Genomic DNA, 21432 nt, shown 5'->3' with positions numbered 1-21432 from the left:
GAATTATTTATTTAAAAAAAACACAGGTCGTGGTATGATAAAACAAAACCACTAACATTTATACATTATCAGGTTCCCAAACGCTGTCCTCAAGGCACCCCAACGGTCCAGGTTTTAGGTGTATCCATGGTTCAGCTCAGGTGGTTAAATCATTTTGACTGAGTGCTAATTAAGTCGCCTGTGGCCAAGCATGGCTATATTTAAAACCTGCACCCTTGGGGTGCCTTGAGGACCGCGCTTGAGAACCTCTGCATTGGAAACGTATACAAATTACAAGGATAGTCATAATCTGAGTGCTGGTTAAAATACAAAATTAGCAGATTATTGGGGTTATTCAGAGCTGAACGCAGATGGCTCCATACGCCGCCAGATCGATCTGCATTCATCTCTGCACATGATGGGGGCCACCCAGCATGTGTGAAGCCACCCTCCGTTGCATCCGCAATTAGATTGTGGATACATTGGATCTAAGGTTGACCCCTGGCTGCCGGGTGGTCAGCGGGCTTTTTTATTTTTGTGGAGCGGCTGCGTCACGCAGCCACCTAGGAAACGTTCCCTCCCCCCCCCCCCCCCCGGAGCGCGTTCGGTACGCCCCATCCCTCCAATGCCGCCACTTTCAGTCACGCTGCGACTGCTTGCTTCCTTGATGCGGCCGCAATGTGTAAGGTCGCGCACTCCGGTCAGTGCGTGTGTGCAGACCAGATGGACTCGGCTGTGGCAGTCTCTGAATTAGGCCCTATATTATCTGGTTTATCTGCCTGATAAACCCTAGGAGTACAATAAACCATGAAAGAAGGGAAAACAACAAACAGTGGTTGATGTAGTATGTCCTTATAAAAGTGAGATTACTACTGTCAAGTATGTGTGTTACCATACACCTTTATCTAATGTGTATATGTTATGAGTTCACTTAAATGGGCCGATCACCAACGGTGAAGAGATCCATTGGGTTTTAGCAACCATTGACATCATTAATATTCAAGATCCCCTTATTTTCATGATGTTCTGGTTCTAGGGACTATATACATTCTCACAATTATATTTCTTTCCTAATCCGTAATGCTTCTATTCTAGTAAAATCTGCAATGCCAGCATCCGGGGATTTGCGTTTAGCAGTTATAGTATATTTCAACCCGTTTTCAAAACGTGGGCCGGTATGTAATGAACTCCGAGCCGAACTTTTATGTTTTTTTTAGAGGGGCAATCATGTACAAGGCTAAACCGTGCCTTGTACATGATTGCCCCTTTAAAAAACCGAGTTCCGCCAGCATCCCGTACACACCGCCAGTTGTGTGGTTTTTTTTTTGTTTGTTTTTTTGGGTTTTTTTTATGCTTAACAGAAACGGATGCATTATAGAATAGTCCTATATGACAAAAGCATACCTCTACGAATATATCTTTCTACTACTTTATATTTAACTAAAATAGTTTCTCTAACGTCCTAGTGGATGCTGGGGACTCCGTCAGGACCATGGGGAATAGCGGGCTCCGCAGGAGACAGGGCACATCTAAAAAAGCTTTTAGGTCACATGGTGCGTACTGGCTCCTCCCCCTATGACCCTCCTCCAAGCCTCAGTTAGGTTTTTGTGCCCGTCCGAGAGGGTGCAATCTAGGTGGCTCTCTTAAAGAGCTGTTTAGAAAAGGTTTTTTTTAGGTTTCAATCTCAGTGATTCCTGCTGGCAACAGGATCACTGCATCGAGGGACTTAGGGGAGAGATTTCCAACTCACCTGCGTGCAGGATGGATTGGAGTCTTAGGCTACTGGACACTTAGCTCCAGAGGGAGTCGGAACACAGGTCAGCCTGGGGTTCGTCCCGGAGCCGCGCCGCCGATCCCCCTTACAGACGCTGAAGAGACGGCAGAACGGAGGTCCGGAAAACAGGCGGCAGAAGACTCCACAGTCTTCATGAAGGTAGCGCACAGCACTGCAGCTGTGCGCCATTGTTGTCACACGGCTCACTGACTCAGTCACGGAGGGTGCAGGGCGCTGCTGGGGGCGCCCTGGGCAGCAATATAATTACCTTTAGTGGCAAAATAAATACATCACATATACCCATTAAGGCTATATGTATGTATTTTGACCCAGGCCAGTTTCTTAAAAACCGGGAGAAAAATCCCGCCGAAAAAGGGGCGGAGCTTATTCTCCTCAGCACTCAGCGCCATTTTCCTGCTCAGCTCCGCTGGTGAGGAAGGCTCCCAGGACTCTCCCCTGCACTGCACTACAGAAACAGGGTAACAAAGAGAAGGGGGGCATAAATTGGCGATATTTATATATTAAGAGCGCATATATAGTAAACAACACCTTCTAGGGTTGTTTATATACATTTATAGCGCTTTTGGTGTGTGCTGGCAAACTCTCCCTCTGTCTCCCCAAAGGGCTAAGGGGTCCTGTCTTCGATTAGAGCATTCCCTGTGTGGCTGCTGTGTGTCGGTACGTGTGTGTCGACATGTATGAGGACGATGTTGGTGTGGAGGCAGAGCAATTGCCGATGATGGTAATGTCACCCCCTAGGGAGTCGACACCGGAATGGATGGCTTTAGTTATGGAATTACGTGATAATGTCAGCACACTACAAAAGTCAGTTGACGAAATAAGACGCCCGGCAAACCAGTTAGTACCGGTTCAGGCGTCTCAGACACCGTCAGGGGCTGTAAAACGTCCTTTACCTCAGTCAGTCGACACGGGTACCGACACAGATGAATCTAGTGTCGACGGTGAAGAAACAAACGTATTTTCCAATAGGGCCACACGTTATATGATCACCGCAATGAAGGAGGCGTTGCAGATCTCTGATACTGCTGGTACCTCAAAAAGGGGTATTATGTGGGGGGTGAAAAAACTACCTGTATTTTTCCCAGAATCAGAGGAATTGAATGATGTGTGTGATGAAGCGTGGGTTACCCCCGATAGAAAATTGCTAATTTCAAAGAAGTTATTGGCATTATACCCTTTCCCACCAGAGGTTAGGGCGCGCTGGGAAACACCCCCTAAGGTGGATAAGGCGCTCACACGTTTATCAAAGCAAGTGGCGTTGCCGTCTCCTGATACGGCCGCCCTCAAGGATCCAGCAGATAGGAGGCTGGAAACTACACTGAAGAGTATATACACACATACTGGTGTTATACTGCGACCGGCAATAGCCTCAGCCTGGATGTGCAGTGCTGGGGTAGTGTGGTTGGATTCTCTGACTGAAAATATTGAGACCCTGGATAGGGACAGTATTTTATTGACTCTAGAGCAATTAAAGGATGCTTTTCTTTATATGCGAGATGCTCAGAGGGATGTTTGTACTCTAGCATCAAGAGTAAGCGCGATGTCCATATCTGCCAGAAGAAGTTTATGGACGCGACAGTGGTCAGGTGATGCGGATTCCAAGAGGCATATGGAAGTATTGCCATATAAAGGAGAGGAATTGTTTGGGGTCGGTCTTTCGGACCTGGTGACCACGGCAACTGCCGGCAAATCCACCTTTTTACCTCAGACCCCTTCACAACAGAAAAAGACACCGTCTTTTCAGCCGCAGTCCTTTCGCTCCTATAAAAAGCGACCAAAAGGACAGTCTTATCTGCCGAGAGGCAGAGGAAAGGGTAAGAAAGGGCAGCACGCAGCCCCTGCCCAGGAACAGAAGCCCACCCCGGCTTCTACAAAGCCATCAGCATGACGCTGGGGCTTTACAAGCGGACTCAGGAACGGTGGGGGGTCGACTCAAGATTTTCAGCAATCAATGGGCTCACTCACAAGTGGACCCGTGGGTCCTGCAGATAATATCTCAGGGTTACATGCTGGAGTTCGAAAGGTTTCCCCCTCGCCGGTTCCTAAAGTCTGCTTTACCAACGTCTCCCTCAGAAAGGACGTCGGGTTTTGGAAGCCATTCACAAGCTGTATTCTCAGCAGGTGATAGTCAAGGTACCCCTCCTACAACAGGGAAAGGGGTATTATTCCACTCTATTTGTGGTACCGAAACCGGACGGTTCGGTAAGGCCTATTCTAAATCTGAAATCCTTGAACCTGTACATACAGAAATTCAAGTTCAAGATGGAGTCACTCAGGGCAGTGATAGCGAATCTGGAAGAAGGAGACTTCATGGTGTCCTTGGACATAAAAGATGCTTATCTACATGTCCCGATTTACCCCTCACACCAAGGGTATCTCAGGTTCGTGATACAAGACTGTCATTATCAGTTTCAAACGCTGCCGTTTGGTTTGTCCACGGCCCCTCGGGTCTTTACCAGGGTAATGACCGAAATGATGGTTCTTCTACGAAGAAAAGGCGTATTAATTATCCCTTACTTGGACGATCTCCTGATAAGGGCAAAGTCCAGAGAACAGCTGGAAGTCGGTGTGGCGCTAACACAAGTAGTGCTTCAGCAACACGGGTGGATTCTAAATCTTCCAAAATCTCAATTGACCCCGACAACACATCTGCTGTTCCTGGGTATGATTCTGGACACGGTTCAGAAAAAGGTATTTCTCCCGGAAGAGAAAGCAAGGGAGTTATCCGAACTTGTCAGGAACCTCCTAAAACCAGGAACTGTCAGTACATCAATGCACAAGAGTCCTGGGAAAGATGGTGGCTTCGTACGAAGCGATTCCATTCGGCAGATTCCATGCACGGACATTTCAGTGGGATCTGCTGGACAAATGGTCCGGATCGCATCTGCACATGCATCAGCGGATAACACTGTCACCGAGAACAAGGTTGTATCTCCTGTGGTGGTTGCAGACTGCCCATCTGTTAGTGGGCCGCAGATTCGGCATACAGGACTGGGTCCTGGTGACTACGGATGCCAGCCTACGAGGTTGGGGAGCAGTCACAAAGGGAAGAAACTTCCAGGGCGTGTGGTCAAACCTGGAGACGTCTCTTCACATAAATATACTGGAGCTAAGAGCGATCTACAATGCTCTAAGTCTGGCAAAACCGCTGCTTCAGGGTCAGCCGGTGTTGATCCAGTCCGACAACATCACGGCAGTCGCCCACGTAAACCGACAAGGCGGCACGAGAAGCAGGAGTGCAATGGCAGAAGCTGCAAGGATTCTGCGCTGGGCGGAGAATCATGTCATAGCACTGTCAGCAGTGTTCATCCCGGGAGTGGACAACTGGGAAGCAGATTTCCTCAGCAGACACGACCTTCACCCGGGAGAGTGGGGACTTCATCCAGAAGTTTTCCACATGATTGTGAACCGTTGGGAAAAACCAAAGGTGGACATGATGGCGTCTCGCCTCAACAAAAAATTGGACAGGTATTGCGCCAGGTCAAGAGACCCTCAGGCAATAGCTGTGGACGCTCTGGTAACACCGTGGGTGTACCAGTCAGTGTATGTGTTCCCTCCTCTGCCTCTCATACCAAAGGTACTGAGAATTATACGGAAAAGAGGAGTAAGAACGATACTGGTGGCTCCGGACTGGCCAAGAAGAACTTGGTATCCGGAACTTCAAGAGATGCTCACGGAGGATCCGTGGCCTCTACCTCTAAGAAGGGATCTGCTTCAGCAGGGACCTTGTATGTTCCAAGACTTACCGCGTCTGCGTTTGACGGCATGGCGGTTGAACGCCGGATTCTAAAAGAAAAGGGCATTCCAGAGGAAGTTATTCCTACCTTGATTAAGGCTAGAAAGGAAGTGACTGTACAACATTATCACCGCATTTGGCGAAAATATGTTGCGTGGTGTGAGGCCAAGAAGGCTCCAACGGAAGAATTTCAATTGGGTCGATTCTTACATTTCCTGCAAGCAGGATTGTCTATGGGCCTAAAATTGGGGTCCATTAAAGTTCAAATTTCGGCCTTATCAATTTTCTTCCAGAAGGAATTGGCGTCAGTGCCTGAAGTACAAACTTTTGTCAAAGGTGTACTACATATACAACCCCCAATAGTGCCTCCAGTGGCACCGTGGGATTTGAACGTGGTTCTAAATTTTCTCAAATCTCATTGGTTTGAGCCGTTAAAATCGGTAGAATTAAAATACCTTACATGGAAGGTAACCATGCTGTTGGCCCTGGCTTCTGCCAGGAGAGTTTCAGAGTTGGCAGCTTTGTCATACAAGAGCCCATATCTGATATTCCATTCGGACAGGGCAGAATTGAGGACACGTCCTCAATTTCTCCCTAAGGTGGTTTCGGCATTTCACTTAAACCAGCCTATTGTGGTGCCTGCGGCTACTAGCGACTTGGAGGACTCCAAGTTACTGGACGTTGTCAGAGCATTAAAAATATATATTTCAAGGACAGCTGGAGTCAGAAAAACTGACTCGTTGTTTACATTGTATGCACCCAACAAGATGGGTGCTCCTGCGTCTAAACAGACGATTGCACGTTGGATCTGTAGCACAATCCAACTTGCACATTCTGTGGCAGGCGTGCCACAGCCTAAATCTGTAAAGGCCCACTCCACAAGGAAGGTGGGCTCATCTTGGGCGGCTGCCCGAGGGGTCTCGGCATTACAACTTTGCCGAGCAGCTACGTGGTCAGGGGAGAACACGTTTGTAAAATTTTACAAATTTGATACTCTGGCTAAAGAGGACCTGGAGTTTTCTCATTCGGTGCTGCAGAGTCATCCGCACTCTCCCGCCCGTTTGGGAGCTTTGGTATAATCCCCGTGGTCCTGACGGAGTCCCCAGCATCCACTAGGACGTTAGAGAAAATAAGAATTTACTTACCGATAATTCTATTTCTCATAGTCCGTAGTGGATGCTGGGCGCCCATCCCAAGTGCGGATTGTCTGCAATGCTTGTACGTAGTTATTGTTACAAAATCGGGTTATTACTGTTGTTGTGAGCCATCTTTTCAGAGGCTACTTCGTTTTGTTATCATACTGTTAACTGGGTTCAGATCACAAGTTGTACGGTGTGATTGGTGTGGCTGGTATGAGTCTTACCCGGGATTCAAGATCCTTCCTTATTGTGTACGCTCGTCCGGGCACAGTACCTAACTGAGGCTTGGAGGAGGGTCATAGGGGGAGGAGCCAGTACGCACCATGTGACCTAAAAGCTGTTTTAGATGTGCCCTGTCTCCTGCGGAGCCCGCTATTCCCCATGGTCCTGACGGAGTCCCCAGCATCCACTACGGACTATGAGAAATAGAATTATCGGTAAGTAAATTCTTATTTTTTCCCCTGCGTTTAATTTGCCAATAATTTAATTATGTAATTGTGTTTCCTTGTAGAAAAGTGACTCTGGTTATGGTGGGTCTGGATAATGCTGGGAAGACTGCAACTGTGAAAGGCATCCAAGGAGGTGAGCCACATATTTGCCATTTGTCCCATTTCTGGAGCCTTTTCATTAAGGGTCAAATATTTTGCCATTATTTGGAAAACAAAATATGGTGATGTTTCTCAGAATTGCTCTTTGATTCAAATTCATATGTTTCTCCTGCAGGGTCCACAGGTTATCCACAGGATAACATTGGGATATGAGGTAGCAACAGCGGATTGACACCAAACGATCAAAGCTTTCGGCCTCCCAGAATGCAACGGGCCCATCCCTATATCCCCGCCTCCTCACTCAAGCAATTCAGTTTATTTGTTTTGTGCGACAGGAGCTGGACCATAGTCAATGGGCTGCTGGTTTTTAGCAGCCATAAGCTTTTTTTTATTTAATTTTAATAGTCTCACTATATTTTTTGAGCGATCTTTCTAAAAAGCGTCTTATACGTACCTTAGAAAGAGTCGCTCCAACAACTCCCAGCCGGGTTGCGATAACGCTTACCCACGTGTACAGTGCTGTTTCGGCAGGCGTCTGTGTAGGATGTACTAGCAAGTCCAGCAGACGTTACCAGGCTGTGGCCGGAGCACGGGGAGAAGGTAAGGCATCGGTTCCGCTTGGTAGTGGAAACGCGAGACACAGTCACACTGTTTCGAGATGGAGACTACCGAACAGTTGCTGACGCGGCTGCCACCTCAGGTGCACCAGCGCTAGGCCTCAGGAATCATAGGCTCCAGGGGGGTAGTATGAGGCTGTGATCCCTAGGGTTGATGTCAGCAGTAGGGAGTAAGACGCTCCCTTGGTGGCCCCTCCTCCCCGGTTCATGACAAGTTTCCTCAGAGTTTCCCGCCATGAGCTGAGTTCCCGATTCCATCTGAGACGCTGTGTATCTGAAAGGACCCAGTCGCAGCATAGGCAGCTCTATGACTGATGCTTCGGTGTTCACTTGGGCGTCTGTGTTCACTGTAGGTTTACGGGGCGATTGTGTACACTAATAGCGTCTGGATCCACTCAGCGTTCATTAACGTATTGATCGATCCTGGAAGCGGGGTGAAGTCTCCCTGTATCCCACTCTCCTGAGCCGGGTGATACAGCACTAAGTATCTATCTACCTTTGGTATGAATAGTTGGATAAGTGCCTGGTGCATATGAGTCTGTAAACTATTGCTGCTGTTTTCTTTCGCTGTGCGACGGAATACGTTTAAACTCTTTTATATAAGGTAATGCAGTAATATGTTTCTCCTACATACTTGAAATGTATCTGTAGTTGATTATGTGCTCATATTGCTTATTATACTAATGTATAACCTGTGACTGATTGCTAGTGTGATTGCTGACTTCACTATTTTCTGTCAGTTTCTGTGTATTCCGATCCTGAATGCTGGTGCAAAACAGGGAGGGATCGGTTTGTATGTCACTTTATCAAATTTTAATGTGATTGCAGTCACAATTTGTATAGTTAACACTGTAAAGGTGTGTGATTTATTTATCATGTCTAAGAGAGGCAAGGGTGAGAAGGATACACTCTACACAGCAGCACCAACACTCATGTCATGTTTGTCTTGCAAAACTGGCTTAACCTCTCAGGATCTGGTTCAAAATGGATTATGTACAAATTGTTTTAGCTTTCACCAAAGCCTCTTGAATAATCCGAGGCAGGCAGGTTCAGGTTGAACCCCCATGGGCTACTTTTGTACAGACATTATCCAGTAAAGCTGAGTGGATAATGCCAGCTCCTATACCAGGGATAGGTTACCCTATTAACACTTATATGCAACATTCCACCTGGGGGTTATCACATCCAGTACAGGAATCGGCAGCCTCTCAACAGAAACGGGTTGAAAGCCCAGTGGTAAGTAAATCACATAGACATGAAACAACATCTTCACAGTCTACACATGTTTCAGATGAGGACTCGTCAGAGGATGAGGACTCATCGCACTCTGGGTCTGCATACAGAGACGAGGAGCAAGGACTCAGCTCAGTGGACATTTAAAGTGGGCAGAACTTCATCATCCTACAGTGCCTTGGGACTTAAGTTTAGTCCTAAAGGCCCTTCAGGTTGCCCCATTTGAACCACTAAAACGAGTGGATTTTAAATGGTTGACAGCTAAAGTTCTCTTTCTACTGGCTGTTGCTTCATCTAGAAGAGTTTCAGATTTAGGGGCATTGTTATGTCGCCCTCCTTTTCTTTATTTTTTTTATCCAGATAGAACGGTTCTCAAAACCAAATCTGGGTATCTTCCTAAGGTGGTGCCTAAATTCCACCTTAACAAAGAAATTGTAGTCACGACCTTCCAGGTGCCGGACTTTTCTGCGTGAGATACATCGTTGGACGTAGTCCGTGCTTTAAGGATCTACGTGGATTGTACCAGTGCCATCAAAAAAAACAGACACACTCTTCGTTCTCTACGAATTTCACAAGAGAGGATGGACTGCTGACAAGCAGACACTGGCGAGGTGGCTTCGAATGACTATTTCAGAAGCACATTCTCAAGCTGATCTCCCTGTTCCGGCTAATGTCTCTGCTCACTCTACTCGGTAAGGTAGGTCCGTCATGGGCAGCACAATGTGGTGTTTCAGCAGAACAGATATGTAAGGCAGCCACATGGTCTTCCATTAACACATTCATTAGACATTATGCCTTTGATACCTTTGCCTCTCAGGACGCTGAATTTGGGCGAAAGATTCTCATGTCGAATCAGGAGCGTCCCCGCCACTAAATTGCTTTGGGACATCCCAATGTTATCCTGTGGATAACCTGTGGACCCTGCAGGAGAAATAATCATTATGGTAGACTTACCGGTGATAACTGTATTTCTCATAAGTCCACAGGATCCACAGGGAACCCACCTGACGCACCTGATTTGAGGATCCTTTCACTTACTAACCTCTTCCTACTTGTACGGAAGGGTGTGCATGTGTGTTCTTTTCGCCTGATTAGGGTTCTCTATGATGCTCCTGCCTTGAGCTTTGGAAAACAACTGAATTGCTTGAGCCAGGAGGTGGGGATATAGGGACGGGCTCATTGCATTCTGGGAGGCAGAAAGCTTTGATCGTTTGGTGCCAATCCGCTGTCGCTACCTCATATCCCAATGTTATCCTGTGGACTGAGGAGAAATACAGTTATCACCGGTAAGTCTACCATAATGATTATTTTTTCATCCGCACCTCACTGAGGGTGAGAAATGGTAGGGAAAATCCTTATTTTAAGGTTAAAATGATGGACACCATGCAGAACCCCTTGGACACAATGACTAATTACTCAATTGGAAGTTTCCAATTAGCTTAATTAGTCCAACAATTTTCATATAATTTTTTGGGGTTTAAAAAATAAATAAATCCCTAATCATAATGTTTTTTTTGCAATGTTCTTTTTTTTTTTTGGTATGAAAGTAAACAAAAGAAGTTTACTTTAAATAAAATTAAAAAAAAGTACAAAAAAAGTCTGCCATTTAACACAAGCGTCTAGTGTATTCTTTTTGACCACTACCAGTCTTCTATATGATTCTGCTAGAGAAATGTCACTTTTCTGGGGTCCAGGAAGGTCACCCCATTTTTTCCATGCATTTCTTTTACATTGCCTATGGCTGACCATTCGCAAACCCCCTCTGTGAGGACCGTGAATAGGCATGCTTAATTGGGTTACAGAATTCTCGGAGCGTGTATTTGTGAAAATGTCTGCGAGTTGTTTCATTAAACAACTCGTATCTAATTTCCTTGACCCCTGCATCTGTTTACAAAGTTTTTTTTATGGAAAAATATACTATGTTGGAAATGGGTACATTCTGAGGATGATAGCTTAAGTTTAATTTTATCAAGATCATATTTCAGCATGTGTTCGCCAGCTGTTAACAGCAATGGATCACAAAAATCAGGTAAGTGAATTATTTTACTGTGCATGTCCCACTTGGTAAAGGGAATGTTTCATAATAAATTCCCATTACCAAATGGGACATGCACAGTAAAATAATTCACTTACCTGATTTTGATGGTGTCTTTTTAGTGAAAATGATCCATTGCTGTTAATGGCTGCCTCTTACTCCTTGCTACCTGGCAGTGTAACGAATGTAGTGTTATAATGACCTAATGATATCTGTACATTTTCAGGTCTCCTGTCAGTATTATGTTTTGACACCTCTCTCATATTGAAACACCAGTGTTCCTCCTTGAGATATGACCCACAATGTCAATAGGGAAAAGTAGGAAAATGACTTTATCTCAGAGCATAAAAGCAGGGAGGTCAAGTGAAAAAGCCATACAGCAAAATGATCTGCGAGCTGTACCAGGGGAATGAGAGAAAGGGTTCAGTGGGGTAACACTAGGCACAGACAGGAGACAGAAGGAGGTTCGCACCACCATCATGATGGTAGCCAAGATGAGGAGTGTGGGGCAATGGGAGGCTTCCATAGGAGTGTTCAATAGGAGACGTTGTGTCTGAGGGGAGAGATCTGACAGGAAAAGGTCATGGGTTGGTGTGTTTGCTGCAGACGCATCTAGCATTCCTGTGTACACAGGAGAAGGGAAGAGGGAGAGAGCCGGCATGGGAATGATATTGGGGGCGCAAGGTGTGTTGGATATTTTGTAGTTTGAGATTGGGTGCATAATACATGTGACAAAGTGGTGCATCCAGTACTGTACAAAAGGTTATAACTGCTGGGGAACTCTCTTGATTTGTATGCAGTGTTGATTACAAAACTGAGTGATTATTGACCTACTGCGCAACCGCCATAATCACAGGCATCAAGGTGCCTTTGCAGTGAGAGTCTAATCGCAAAGTGATTGATAGAAAGGGACCATTTGGGGGAGGGGGAGGGGGGTGCAGCAATAAAAAAAAAAGCAGAAGTGAGAGCTCCCCGCTGATTCCCGGCTCCGTTACCATCCACGAGCAGATAGAGTGCGGTGGATCCCGGACGAACGTCACCCCCGCCACCTGTGAGAGTCCTGGGGGCGGCTGCAAGGACTTACCATCTCCCCGCGCCTGCAGAACACCGGACCTCTATCCCTGCGACTGCAGGACGCTGCTGCCGCCTCCATCTCGGATCGGCCTGGCGCTGCTGCAGCAGCGGCTCTCCCTGCTCTGTCTGCCTTAGCCGCACTGCGGCTTCTCTCTCCTTTTCCCCCTATGCAGAATGGGGATAAGGATGTAGCGGTGAGTGCTTAAAGACCCCCTTGTCATTTCAATCACATCGCTGGCAGGCCAGCATTATTATAGCTGCATATAGTTTATTGGGGACTGTCTCCCTCACTGGATATAAGCTGCTGCTTCCCATTCATAGCTGCTGTTTGTGCTATATAAGAGTTGTGGATTCCCTGCTCCCTCACTGCACTGTTCCTACTTGATATTGGACTTTTTTCAAGATTGCCTCATCACACTGATTATACCATTGTACTGGCATTACTCGGGTTCCTCATTGCCTGTCCTCATTGGTCTGCCTGTTATTGATTCTTCATTGCTGTGGCCGTCCTCATGGATAAGTTTGTGGTGAAACCCCTGCGGGGCTCAGAGGCAGCCAGACTGGGAAGGGGCGTGGTAAAGGTCTCCTTGCTTCTCCCACAGCCGGTTCCAACAGTAGCCCCAAACAAACTGATTTGGTTGCGCCAACATCAACGGCTGCTAGCCCATTTCCTGCATAAGAACTTACACACCTTCTGGCTACTTGATCAACAATTGTCCCCACTAAAGAATTCATTGGACTCTGCTCTTGCTCAGCTCACACAACATGAGCAACGTCTATCAGAGGCGGAACAGAGGATTTCAGACTTGGAAGATGAGCTAACCACTGCACACACTACCCCATATATAGTGTTCATGCTAGGCTGTTTTAGCAGGTGTCGCGCCCTGCCCGATATTATTAAGGCAAATCCGCCCTGCCCTTTCTGCGGCGCCCTGCTAAACAGCCTGCCCGCTTCCTGCACTCCCAGCGTGTATAGATGCCGTGCGCATGCGCACAGCATCCATTCATGCTACGGGAGAGCACTTGGGAGAAGCCCAGCACCTCCGTAGGTGCTAGGCACGCCCCCTTTAGTGACGCCACCCATGCCCCCTTTAGTGACTCCGCCCATGCCCATTTAGTGACTCCGCCCATGCCCCTTTAGTGACTCCGCCCACGCCCCCTTTAGTGACTCCGCCCACGCCCCCTTTAGTGACGCCGCCGCCCGCCCACGCCCCCTTAAGTGACGCCATCACCCACGATTTGCATAGTCACGCCCCGTTTTCAGACGCGTTGCCAAGTGTCCCCACAGACCGGCGCCCTGCCCTCAAAAATTAAAAAAATTTGCGGAACAATGTCCGTATCATAGGCCTTCCAGAATCTGTCAAGCCAGCTAAACTCATGACACTAGTTTCAGAATGTCTCCCACAGGAACTAGGCGCCTTCTTCAGCACTGGCTCGCTAATTGTGGAACGTGTCCACCGCATTGTCCCTGACAAACAGGCCACTTATGATAGACCCTGTCCTGTTTATAATGAAGATACTAAACTATGCGGATAAGGTCCAACTTTTTGAGGCATCAAGATGCCACATTGTTATTGTTCCAGGACTTTTCCTACATGGTCACCATGAAGAGTAAAGAATACACTCCTGTTTGTAAACGCCTGTTTGCCATGAATCTTCGATTTGCTTTGCTGTATTCCGCAAATTTATGGGTGTCCCACAACGGCAAATTGTTTTTATTTGATTCTCCACACGTTGCAAAGATTTTTGTGGACTCCCTTTTGTCTTCATCTTCCACACGTCCGTCTGATGCGGAGTGACCGCTGTGTAACCACCGGACATTGTATCCTCTATTTAATTTACATTCAGCTTACTTAGATAATGGCTTTCGCCATTACTCTTAATGTTTTTCCTTACACCTAATATTGTGGTTTATTTGTTGTTTTCGCACTTGGTTTTTCCTTCTTACTCTACACCCTGTTGTTCTCTTCTGCTACTCAATCTCATGGCTGTTCTTGACCTGCCTCAGGTCTTGGCTGCCTTTCTACTTCTTTTACCTGTTTTTCTTCTCCCTTTTCCATTTTTTTGGCTGTTTTATGTCTATGTATTTTATGGGTGTCCTCCATGGTTCTCCTCTTCCGGTTCTAAAAAAGTTACAGTTGTTCTTCTCAATCATTTGGTATGTTACAGACAAATATTGTTGTCCAGTTATACTGATTAATATGGTACCATAGGCAGCTATTATGTCCTTTATTGCCCTCTCACTGGGACGGGTAAGGGTCGATCACAACTTAAAGCTATATCTTTCCCCTGGCCTAGGGCGGGCATAGTTGATATTGCTAGTTCTTTCAATATTTCCACTAGGGTACAAAAATCTCTTAAATTTGTGTTGTGGAATGTAGAGGAATTGAATTCCCCAATCAAAAGGCGTAAGGTTCTGACCCATCTCAAACGTTTAAAACCTGATGTGGTATTTCTTCAAGAGACCCACTGGGATGCCAAGGACTCCATTGTCTTATTAGAAAATTGGGTAGGTGATTATAAGGCCTCCTCGTTTACAGCAAAACGTAGGGGTGTCCTCATATTGTTTCGGAAACATTACAATTTCCCTGTAAGGGACTCTTGGATTGATACAGAGGGTCGTTTTCTATATCATAAGCCAGTGGTAGCCAACCCTGGTCCTCGAGAGCTACCCACAGTTCACAATTTCCAGCTCACCTAGCAGGTGCACAGGTGTAGTCATTACTAACTGCCACATTTTAAAAGATCCACAGTTGGAACTAATCACTTCACTTGTGATTCTGTGAGGAGACCTGGAAAACTTGAACTGTTGGTAGCTCTCGAGGACCAGGGTTGGCTACCCCTGTCTTAAGCTATTGTTATGTGGCTCATTGTATATCCTGGCTACCATCTATGCCCCTACTACTCCAAATGACCACTTCTTTACCGATTTATTTGTAAAACTTAAGGGCTGGGTTGAGGGACCTCTTATATTGGGAGGGGATTTCAATAATGTACTATCATTATGTCTGGATAGGTCCTCCTCCATTGGTGGGGATAGGTGTACATATGCCCCTTCCTTACAATTGCTATTTGACTCCATACAGCTCTGATCCCTGGAGGTGCCAACACCCTACCTCACGTGAATATACCTTTTACTCACATCCTCATCACACATCCTCCCAGGTAGATTTTTGGCTGTTATCCCTCTCTCTATATCAGCGCGTAGTGGCTTCAGTAATTGCACTTATTGATATTTCTGATCATGCCCCTGTGTGGTTCACCTTATTATTAGAGACCCCCCTCCTGACCTCCTATATAATTGGAGATTTCCGGGCTACCTCCATAAGTCAACTGATTTTCATGATCATATTGAGCAGGCCTTTTTGAATTATGTGAATGATAATGTAGAGAACTTAGATGATATTAATTTGTTTTGGACTGCATCTAAACCAGTGATCCGTGGCCAGATTATTGAATATGTGTCCAGGAAGCGCAAACTATTGATTGCTAAATTAGAAGAACTGAGCTGTTCTTTAGTAACTGCTTATGATGCACTGTTACTCAACTAGTCCTCCGATAATCTCCAGGCTTATCTTGCCGCGAAGCATGCGTATGATGCCCTGTGTACTGAGCGTGCTCAATACTCGCACAATGCTCAGCGTAATAGATATTTCCGTGGCTTTAACAAACCTGGTAGGTTACTGACCAATCTAGTGAGAACTTATAACTCACCCTCTTATATTCTTCAGCTCAATGTGGATTCCCATGCCCTGGTTACCTAAGCTTCGCATATCTCTGAACAATTCTTACGTTATTATCAAGAACTTTATACGGCCCCTCCTGATTCTCCCACTTTAGGTATGCAGTTTATAGCTACTGCACATCTTCCCACTTTGACTGATGCGGAAAGAGACTCTTTGGCCTTAGCGGTGACTGTGCTTGAACTCCATTGTTTGATTAATCACTTCCTACAGGCAAGTCTCCTGGCCCTGATGGCTTTGGGGCTGAATACTATTGAGTCCTTTCATCTCATTTAATGCCCCATCTTTTAACTTTATTCAACTCCTAATTGACAGGACACCCTCCCCCGAGTGGTTTTAATGATGCCAGGATAGTGGTTTTCCCGAAGCTGGGGAAAGATCCTCTGTTAGTACAATCCTATAGGCCGATTTCCCTTTTGAATTAGGACCTGAAATTATTTACTAAAATTATTGCTTTACGTCTTCAAACTGTGTTGCCCAGGATATTGCATCCCGCTCAGACGGGATTTGTGCGGGGCTGAACATCTGTATACAATGTGCGCACGCTGCTCGCGGCTATGATAAGTAATAGATTTTCTGGTAATAAAAAGGCTATTGTCGTCAGCTGTGACGCTGATAAGGTGTTCGATCGCATTTCCTGGTCGCATATATTACGAGTGTTGCATGCTCAGCAGTTTGGGCCATGGTTCAGTGGTATTTTTCGTATGTTATACGCTCAACCGAATGCTCATTTAACTATTAATGGTGTTAATTCCCCCTTTTTCACATTATAAAGAGGCACTCTGCAAGGATGTTCCCTCTCTCCGTTGCTTTTTAGTCTTGCCCTTGATCCGTACATTTCTCCAAGATATAACGTGGAGAGGCATTTTAGTTGGAACTCGCAAGATTAAGGTGTCTGTCTTTGCCGATGCTCTCCTCTAGTTCAGTGATCCACAAATTGCCTTTCCTTCGTTATTACATACGCTCAAATTATTTAATGAAGTCTCTGGGTTTTTAACTAACTTTGTTAAAACCGAAGCCCTAGCCTTGTATGGAGAAGCTAAATTGGGCTGGGGGTCTGGATTTCCTTTTCGTTGTGCTCGGGACTTTATTACTTATCTAGGTCTACGCGTACCATGTAAACCGGCTGACCTGTATTCTGTAAACATGCCCTTTTTTATTGGTCAGATGTTGGCTGACTTTGAAAAGTGGAAACATCTTCCACTTTCCTATTTGGAACGTTGTCATTTATATAAGATGATCTCCTTCCCTCGTTTGTTCTATCCAGTCCAGATGCTCCCTTTTACCTTTCTGAAGAGCGATGCAAAAATAACTGATACCACTTTATCTAAATTTATTTGGCCCGGAAAACACCCCAGAATTTCCTTGTTCAAATTACGACAGTCATTACCCCTGGGTGGAATTAATTTACCCTGCATACAGGATTATGCCTTGTCGGCAAATTATAGATTTGCTCTGGACTGGATAGGAGGAAACCATACCTATGCTGACACCGCCCTGGATCAAGCGTTTAGCCCTGAATGTACTTTAGTGACATTGTTACATAGATCTCCCACTTCTATTCCTTCACGGTCATGGCTAACCCCTTACTTAACACTCCTTGTTTGGCTTGGCGTTTATTGAGGAAGAGACATGTTCTTTCTTCCTCACGAACTTTGTTTCTCCCGTTACTCAATAACTGTGATTTTGGACATGGTGAGTCAGATGGCATTATCAAGTCTTGGCACCTCCAGGGATTGAGAATGCTGTACCAATTTTTGGATAGGGATTGCGCCTCTATACTCTCCCTTTCCCTACTTAAAGAACATTTCCCTGGCTTGCTCTTCCCTCTGTTTTTATACTCACAAATTCGTAGTTACATCACCAAATTATTATCCCAATTGACTGTTGCTGATAAATCCAATGTATTGGATTCTATAGCACGGAATACACCTGGCTCCCCCTTCCCTACCTCCCTTTTTTATAATCATACTAGGAGAATCTTAGATATTTCTATCCTTAATACAGGCATGGCCAAATGGTCAGTTACATTCCCAGATATTCCTTTAAAGACTATTATTACATCTTGTACTACACTGAACAAGCAACTGGTCTCTGTTTCTTATGAATTACAAATTGCTTCACAAGGCGTACTACTAGACTTTGTTTTTTGATGGGTGCTTCAGATAATTCTAACTGCTTTAAATGCTCTATGCCAGAGGTGGGTATAATCCACTGTATGTGGTTGTGCGATTTTAGTACAGAGCTTCTGGAAGAATGTACAGTCATATATTAATGACGAGTTAAACATTTCTTTTACGTTCATATGGCCTGGGCTTTATGGAACCACTATCCTCCTTCCACTTCCTTTACTAGATGGATTGGTCTGAGTGTTTCCTGGATGTTGAATCTAAAGCCCAAACATGTTTTGATATTTGGCTACCTTACTTACTCACTTTGCCACCTTCGACTATCAAGTCAGTGCGGAGGGCTGTCTGACTGTCCACTTGGTACAATTTGGAAGTCCTGGACAAGGGCACGCCCCCCTTTTAATTATATTGGAATTCTGTCTGGTTTATTTACTTTTCGTATTTTGGTTTATGGTACTACTTTATGGCTATATGTCGATATGCCTGTTGATTATTACGCCTCTTCTCCATGCCTAGATTATGTCCTATTGGGTTTTACCCGGCCGTGCCTTATTTTCCGCATTATGCTGTACCACCTTTTGGATGTACTTTATTTGCCTGTGACAACGATGTATCTGTTTTTGTCTTTTTGTGTACAAATCTGAATCAGGTCCACTCTCCACTCCGTTCTCAAATTGCGCAATATGGCCCTCATTCCGAGTTGTTCGCTCGCTATCTGCTTTTGGCAGCATTGCAAACGCTAGGCCGCCGCCCTCTGGGAGTGTATCTTAGCTTAGCAGAATAGCGAACAAAAGATTAGCAGAACTGCTACTAAATAATTCCCTGCAGTTTCTGAATAGCTCCAGACCTACTCCTAGACTGCGATCACCTCAGTCCGTTTAGTTCCTGGTTTGATGTCATAAACACGCCCTGCGTTCGGCCAGCCACTCCCCCGTTTCTCCAGCCACTCCTGCGTTTTTACCTGGCACGCCTGCGTTTTTTAGCTCACTCCCTGAAAACGGCCAGTTTCCGCGTAGAAACTCCCACTTCCCTGTCAATCACACTACGATCACTCGAGCGATGAAAAAATGTCGCTCGAGCTTATGTAAATCGACAAAGTTTTGTGTGAAAGTACTTAGCGCATGTGCGCTGCGTACCATGCGCATTTTAGCCATTTTTTAACTTAATCGCTGCACTGCGAAAATCGTCAGCGAGCGATCAACTCTGAATGACCACCTATGATCCTATTCCACGGCTGCCATTGTTTAACGTAGGTTATTTTAATGTTTATTTATGTTGCACTATATTAATGTAGGTGCTTTAACTTTGTTACAAGCATGTAACATAGATTGACTCAGTGTGTTTGTTTTCATACGTTATGGTAACTGTCTGTTCTTCTGTTTAGCAGAGACAATGGTTGTTAAATACATAATTGTGATTAGGTTTGGCCACAACAAACAAACATTTGCTCTGTACTATTACTGTAGGGGGGTATACATGGAGAGATCCGTGTTTAAAATCTAAGCAATCTGATTAGATTGCTTAGATTTTAAGCACTGATCTGCCGTGTGTATACCCCCCAGCGATAGCGATGCGCGGCCCCGCGCATCGCTATCGCCGGTGCTAGATTGAGCCTGTATGCAGGCTCAATCTAGCGGGTGGGTCGCTCAACTTCACCGTTATGTGAAGTGAGCGGCCCCCCGTCCATGTGTCCCCCCCCCCTCCTCGCTCAGCACATCGCGCTGTGCTGAGCGGGGGGAGAGATGTGTGCTGAGCGGTCTGTGTTAAGATCGCTCAGCACACATCTCTCCCGTCAGTACCCCCCTTATGAGTGGTGCAATATTCCACTCAGCAGGTAGCCCTAAACATGTTAGGGAAGAGAAGCTTTGGCCAAGTTACTTAATTCACATTACAGTGACGCAGGTATTCAGCAATGATCTGTTACACATCAGCCCATCATGTGCCCATTCAGGGCCTGTGGGCTGGAATCTTTTCACTACTGGAAGGATCCTGGGACTGGCTGCGGATGCTGGCCGGACTTGTTAGGAGTGTAGTATGGTGTGCCGGCGGCCGGGCTCCCGGCGACCAGCATACCGGCGCCGGGAGCCCGACCGCCGGCATACCGACAGCGTGGCGAGCGCAAAGGAGCCCCTTGCAGGCTCGCTGAGCTCGCCACGCTGCGGGCACTATTTATTCTCCCTCCAGAGGGGTCGTGGACCCCCACGAGGGAGAATATCTGTCGGTATGCCGGGTGTCGGGATTCCGGCACCTGTATACTGTGCGCCGGGATCCCGACATTCGGCATACTGAAGACCACCCCTTGCTAGAGAGTGTGATTTTCTATGGAAGCATAGTTTGTATTCTACAGTGACTGAGTCTAAGCACTGGTGTGTTCCAGCAGAAGCAGATAGATTACTGCCTGGCTGGCAGATCATGGAGATGGACAGTCTAGCATTCTGAGTCAAGCAAAGTACTTATACAACTAAAAGGGACAGCTACTGTATGTGGTAACTGTGAAGTATGGTTACCCTCAAATTATTCACATTGTCTATGGACTATATTTTGCCGCCAGTTTCTAAGCATTATTTTGTGTTAAATAAATGTCATTTGTTTTTTTATGATAGTTACTTTATGGTGATCCCTAAGGTATTCTGACTCCCATGGGGTTGTCAGATAGTAACTAGCACTGGGTTGTGACTGTAGGGATTGGATAGGCCTGGGGTTTGGGCTGATGTTACCAGATACCACAACGAAGATTTAGACGTAGAAGAGGATGAGGGCAGGTGGTAGGGGAAAGATGTAGTTGGTGGGGCAGAGGGTGAGGGCAGGTGGTAGGGGAGAGATGTAGTTGCTGGGGCAGAGGATGAAGACAGATGTTAGGGGAGAGATGGAGTAGGTGGGGCAGTGGGTGAGGTCAGGTGGTAGGGGAGAGATGTAGTTGGTGGGGCAGAGTATGAGGACAGGTATTTGGGGAGAGATGGAGTTGGTGGGGCAGAGGAAGGTGGTAGGGGAGAGATGTAGTTGGTGGGGCAGTGGGTGAGGGCAGGTGGTAGGGGAGAGATGTAGTTGGTGGAGCAGTGGGTGAGGGCAGGTGGTAGGGCAGAGATGTAGTTGGTGGGGCAGAGTACGAGGACAGGTATTTGGGGAGAGATGGAGTTGGTGGGGCAGAGGAAGGTGGTAGGGGAGAGATGTAGTTGGTGGGGCAGTGGGTGAGGGCAGGTGGTAGGGGAGAGATGTAGTTGGTGGGGCAGAATATGAGGACAGGTATTTGGGGAGAGATGGAGTTGGTGGGGCAGAAGAAGGTGGTAGGGGAGAGATGTAGTTGGGGGGCAGAGGAAAAGGGAAAGACAAGGATGCAGTAGCAGGAGGAATTGTGTGTGGAGAAGAGGAGAGAGCAGGGGCACGGAGCGATAAGAGGCAAGAGA

At 46.3% G+C, this 21432-nt stretch overlaps 1 protein-coding gene across 5 annotated transcripts in view; it reads left to right on the top strand.

Annotated features, from left to right (window-relative positions):
* ARL13B (ADP ribosylation factor like GTPase 13B) overlaps nt 1-21432 on the top strand; it is a 129768-nt gene that overhangs the window by 24112 nt on the left and 84224 nt on the right. For all 5 annotated transcript variants that reach the window (XM_063956294.1, XM_063956292.1, XM_063956293.1 and 2 more), the window contains one exon: nt 7161-7231. In XM_063956294.1, the coding sequence (XP_063812364.1) occupies nt 7161-7231 (71 nt within the window). The remainder of the gene's footprint in view (nt 1-7160; nt 7232-21432) is intronic.

Source organism: Pseudophryne corroboree, chromosome 2, assembly GCF_028390025.1.
Source record: "Pseudophryne corroboree isolate aPseCor3 chromosome 2, aPseCor3.hap2, whole genome shotgun sequence".
NCBI classification, from domain to species: domain Eukaryota; kingdom Metazoa; phylum Chordata; class Amphibia; order Anura; family Myobatrachidae; genus Pseudophryne; species Pseudophryne corroboree.
Note: the sequence above shows the minus strand (reverse complement) of the source record. Positions and strands in the feature narration are given on the sequence as shown.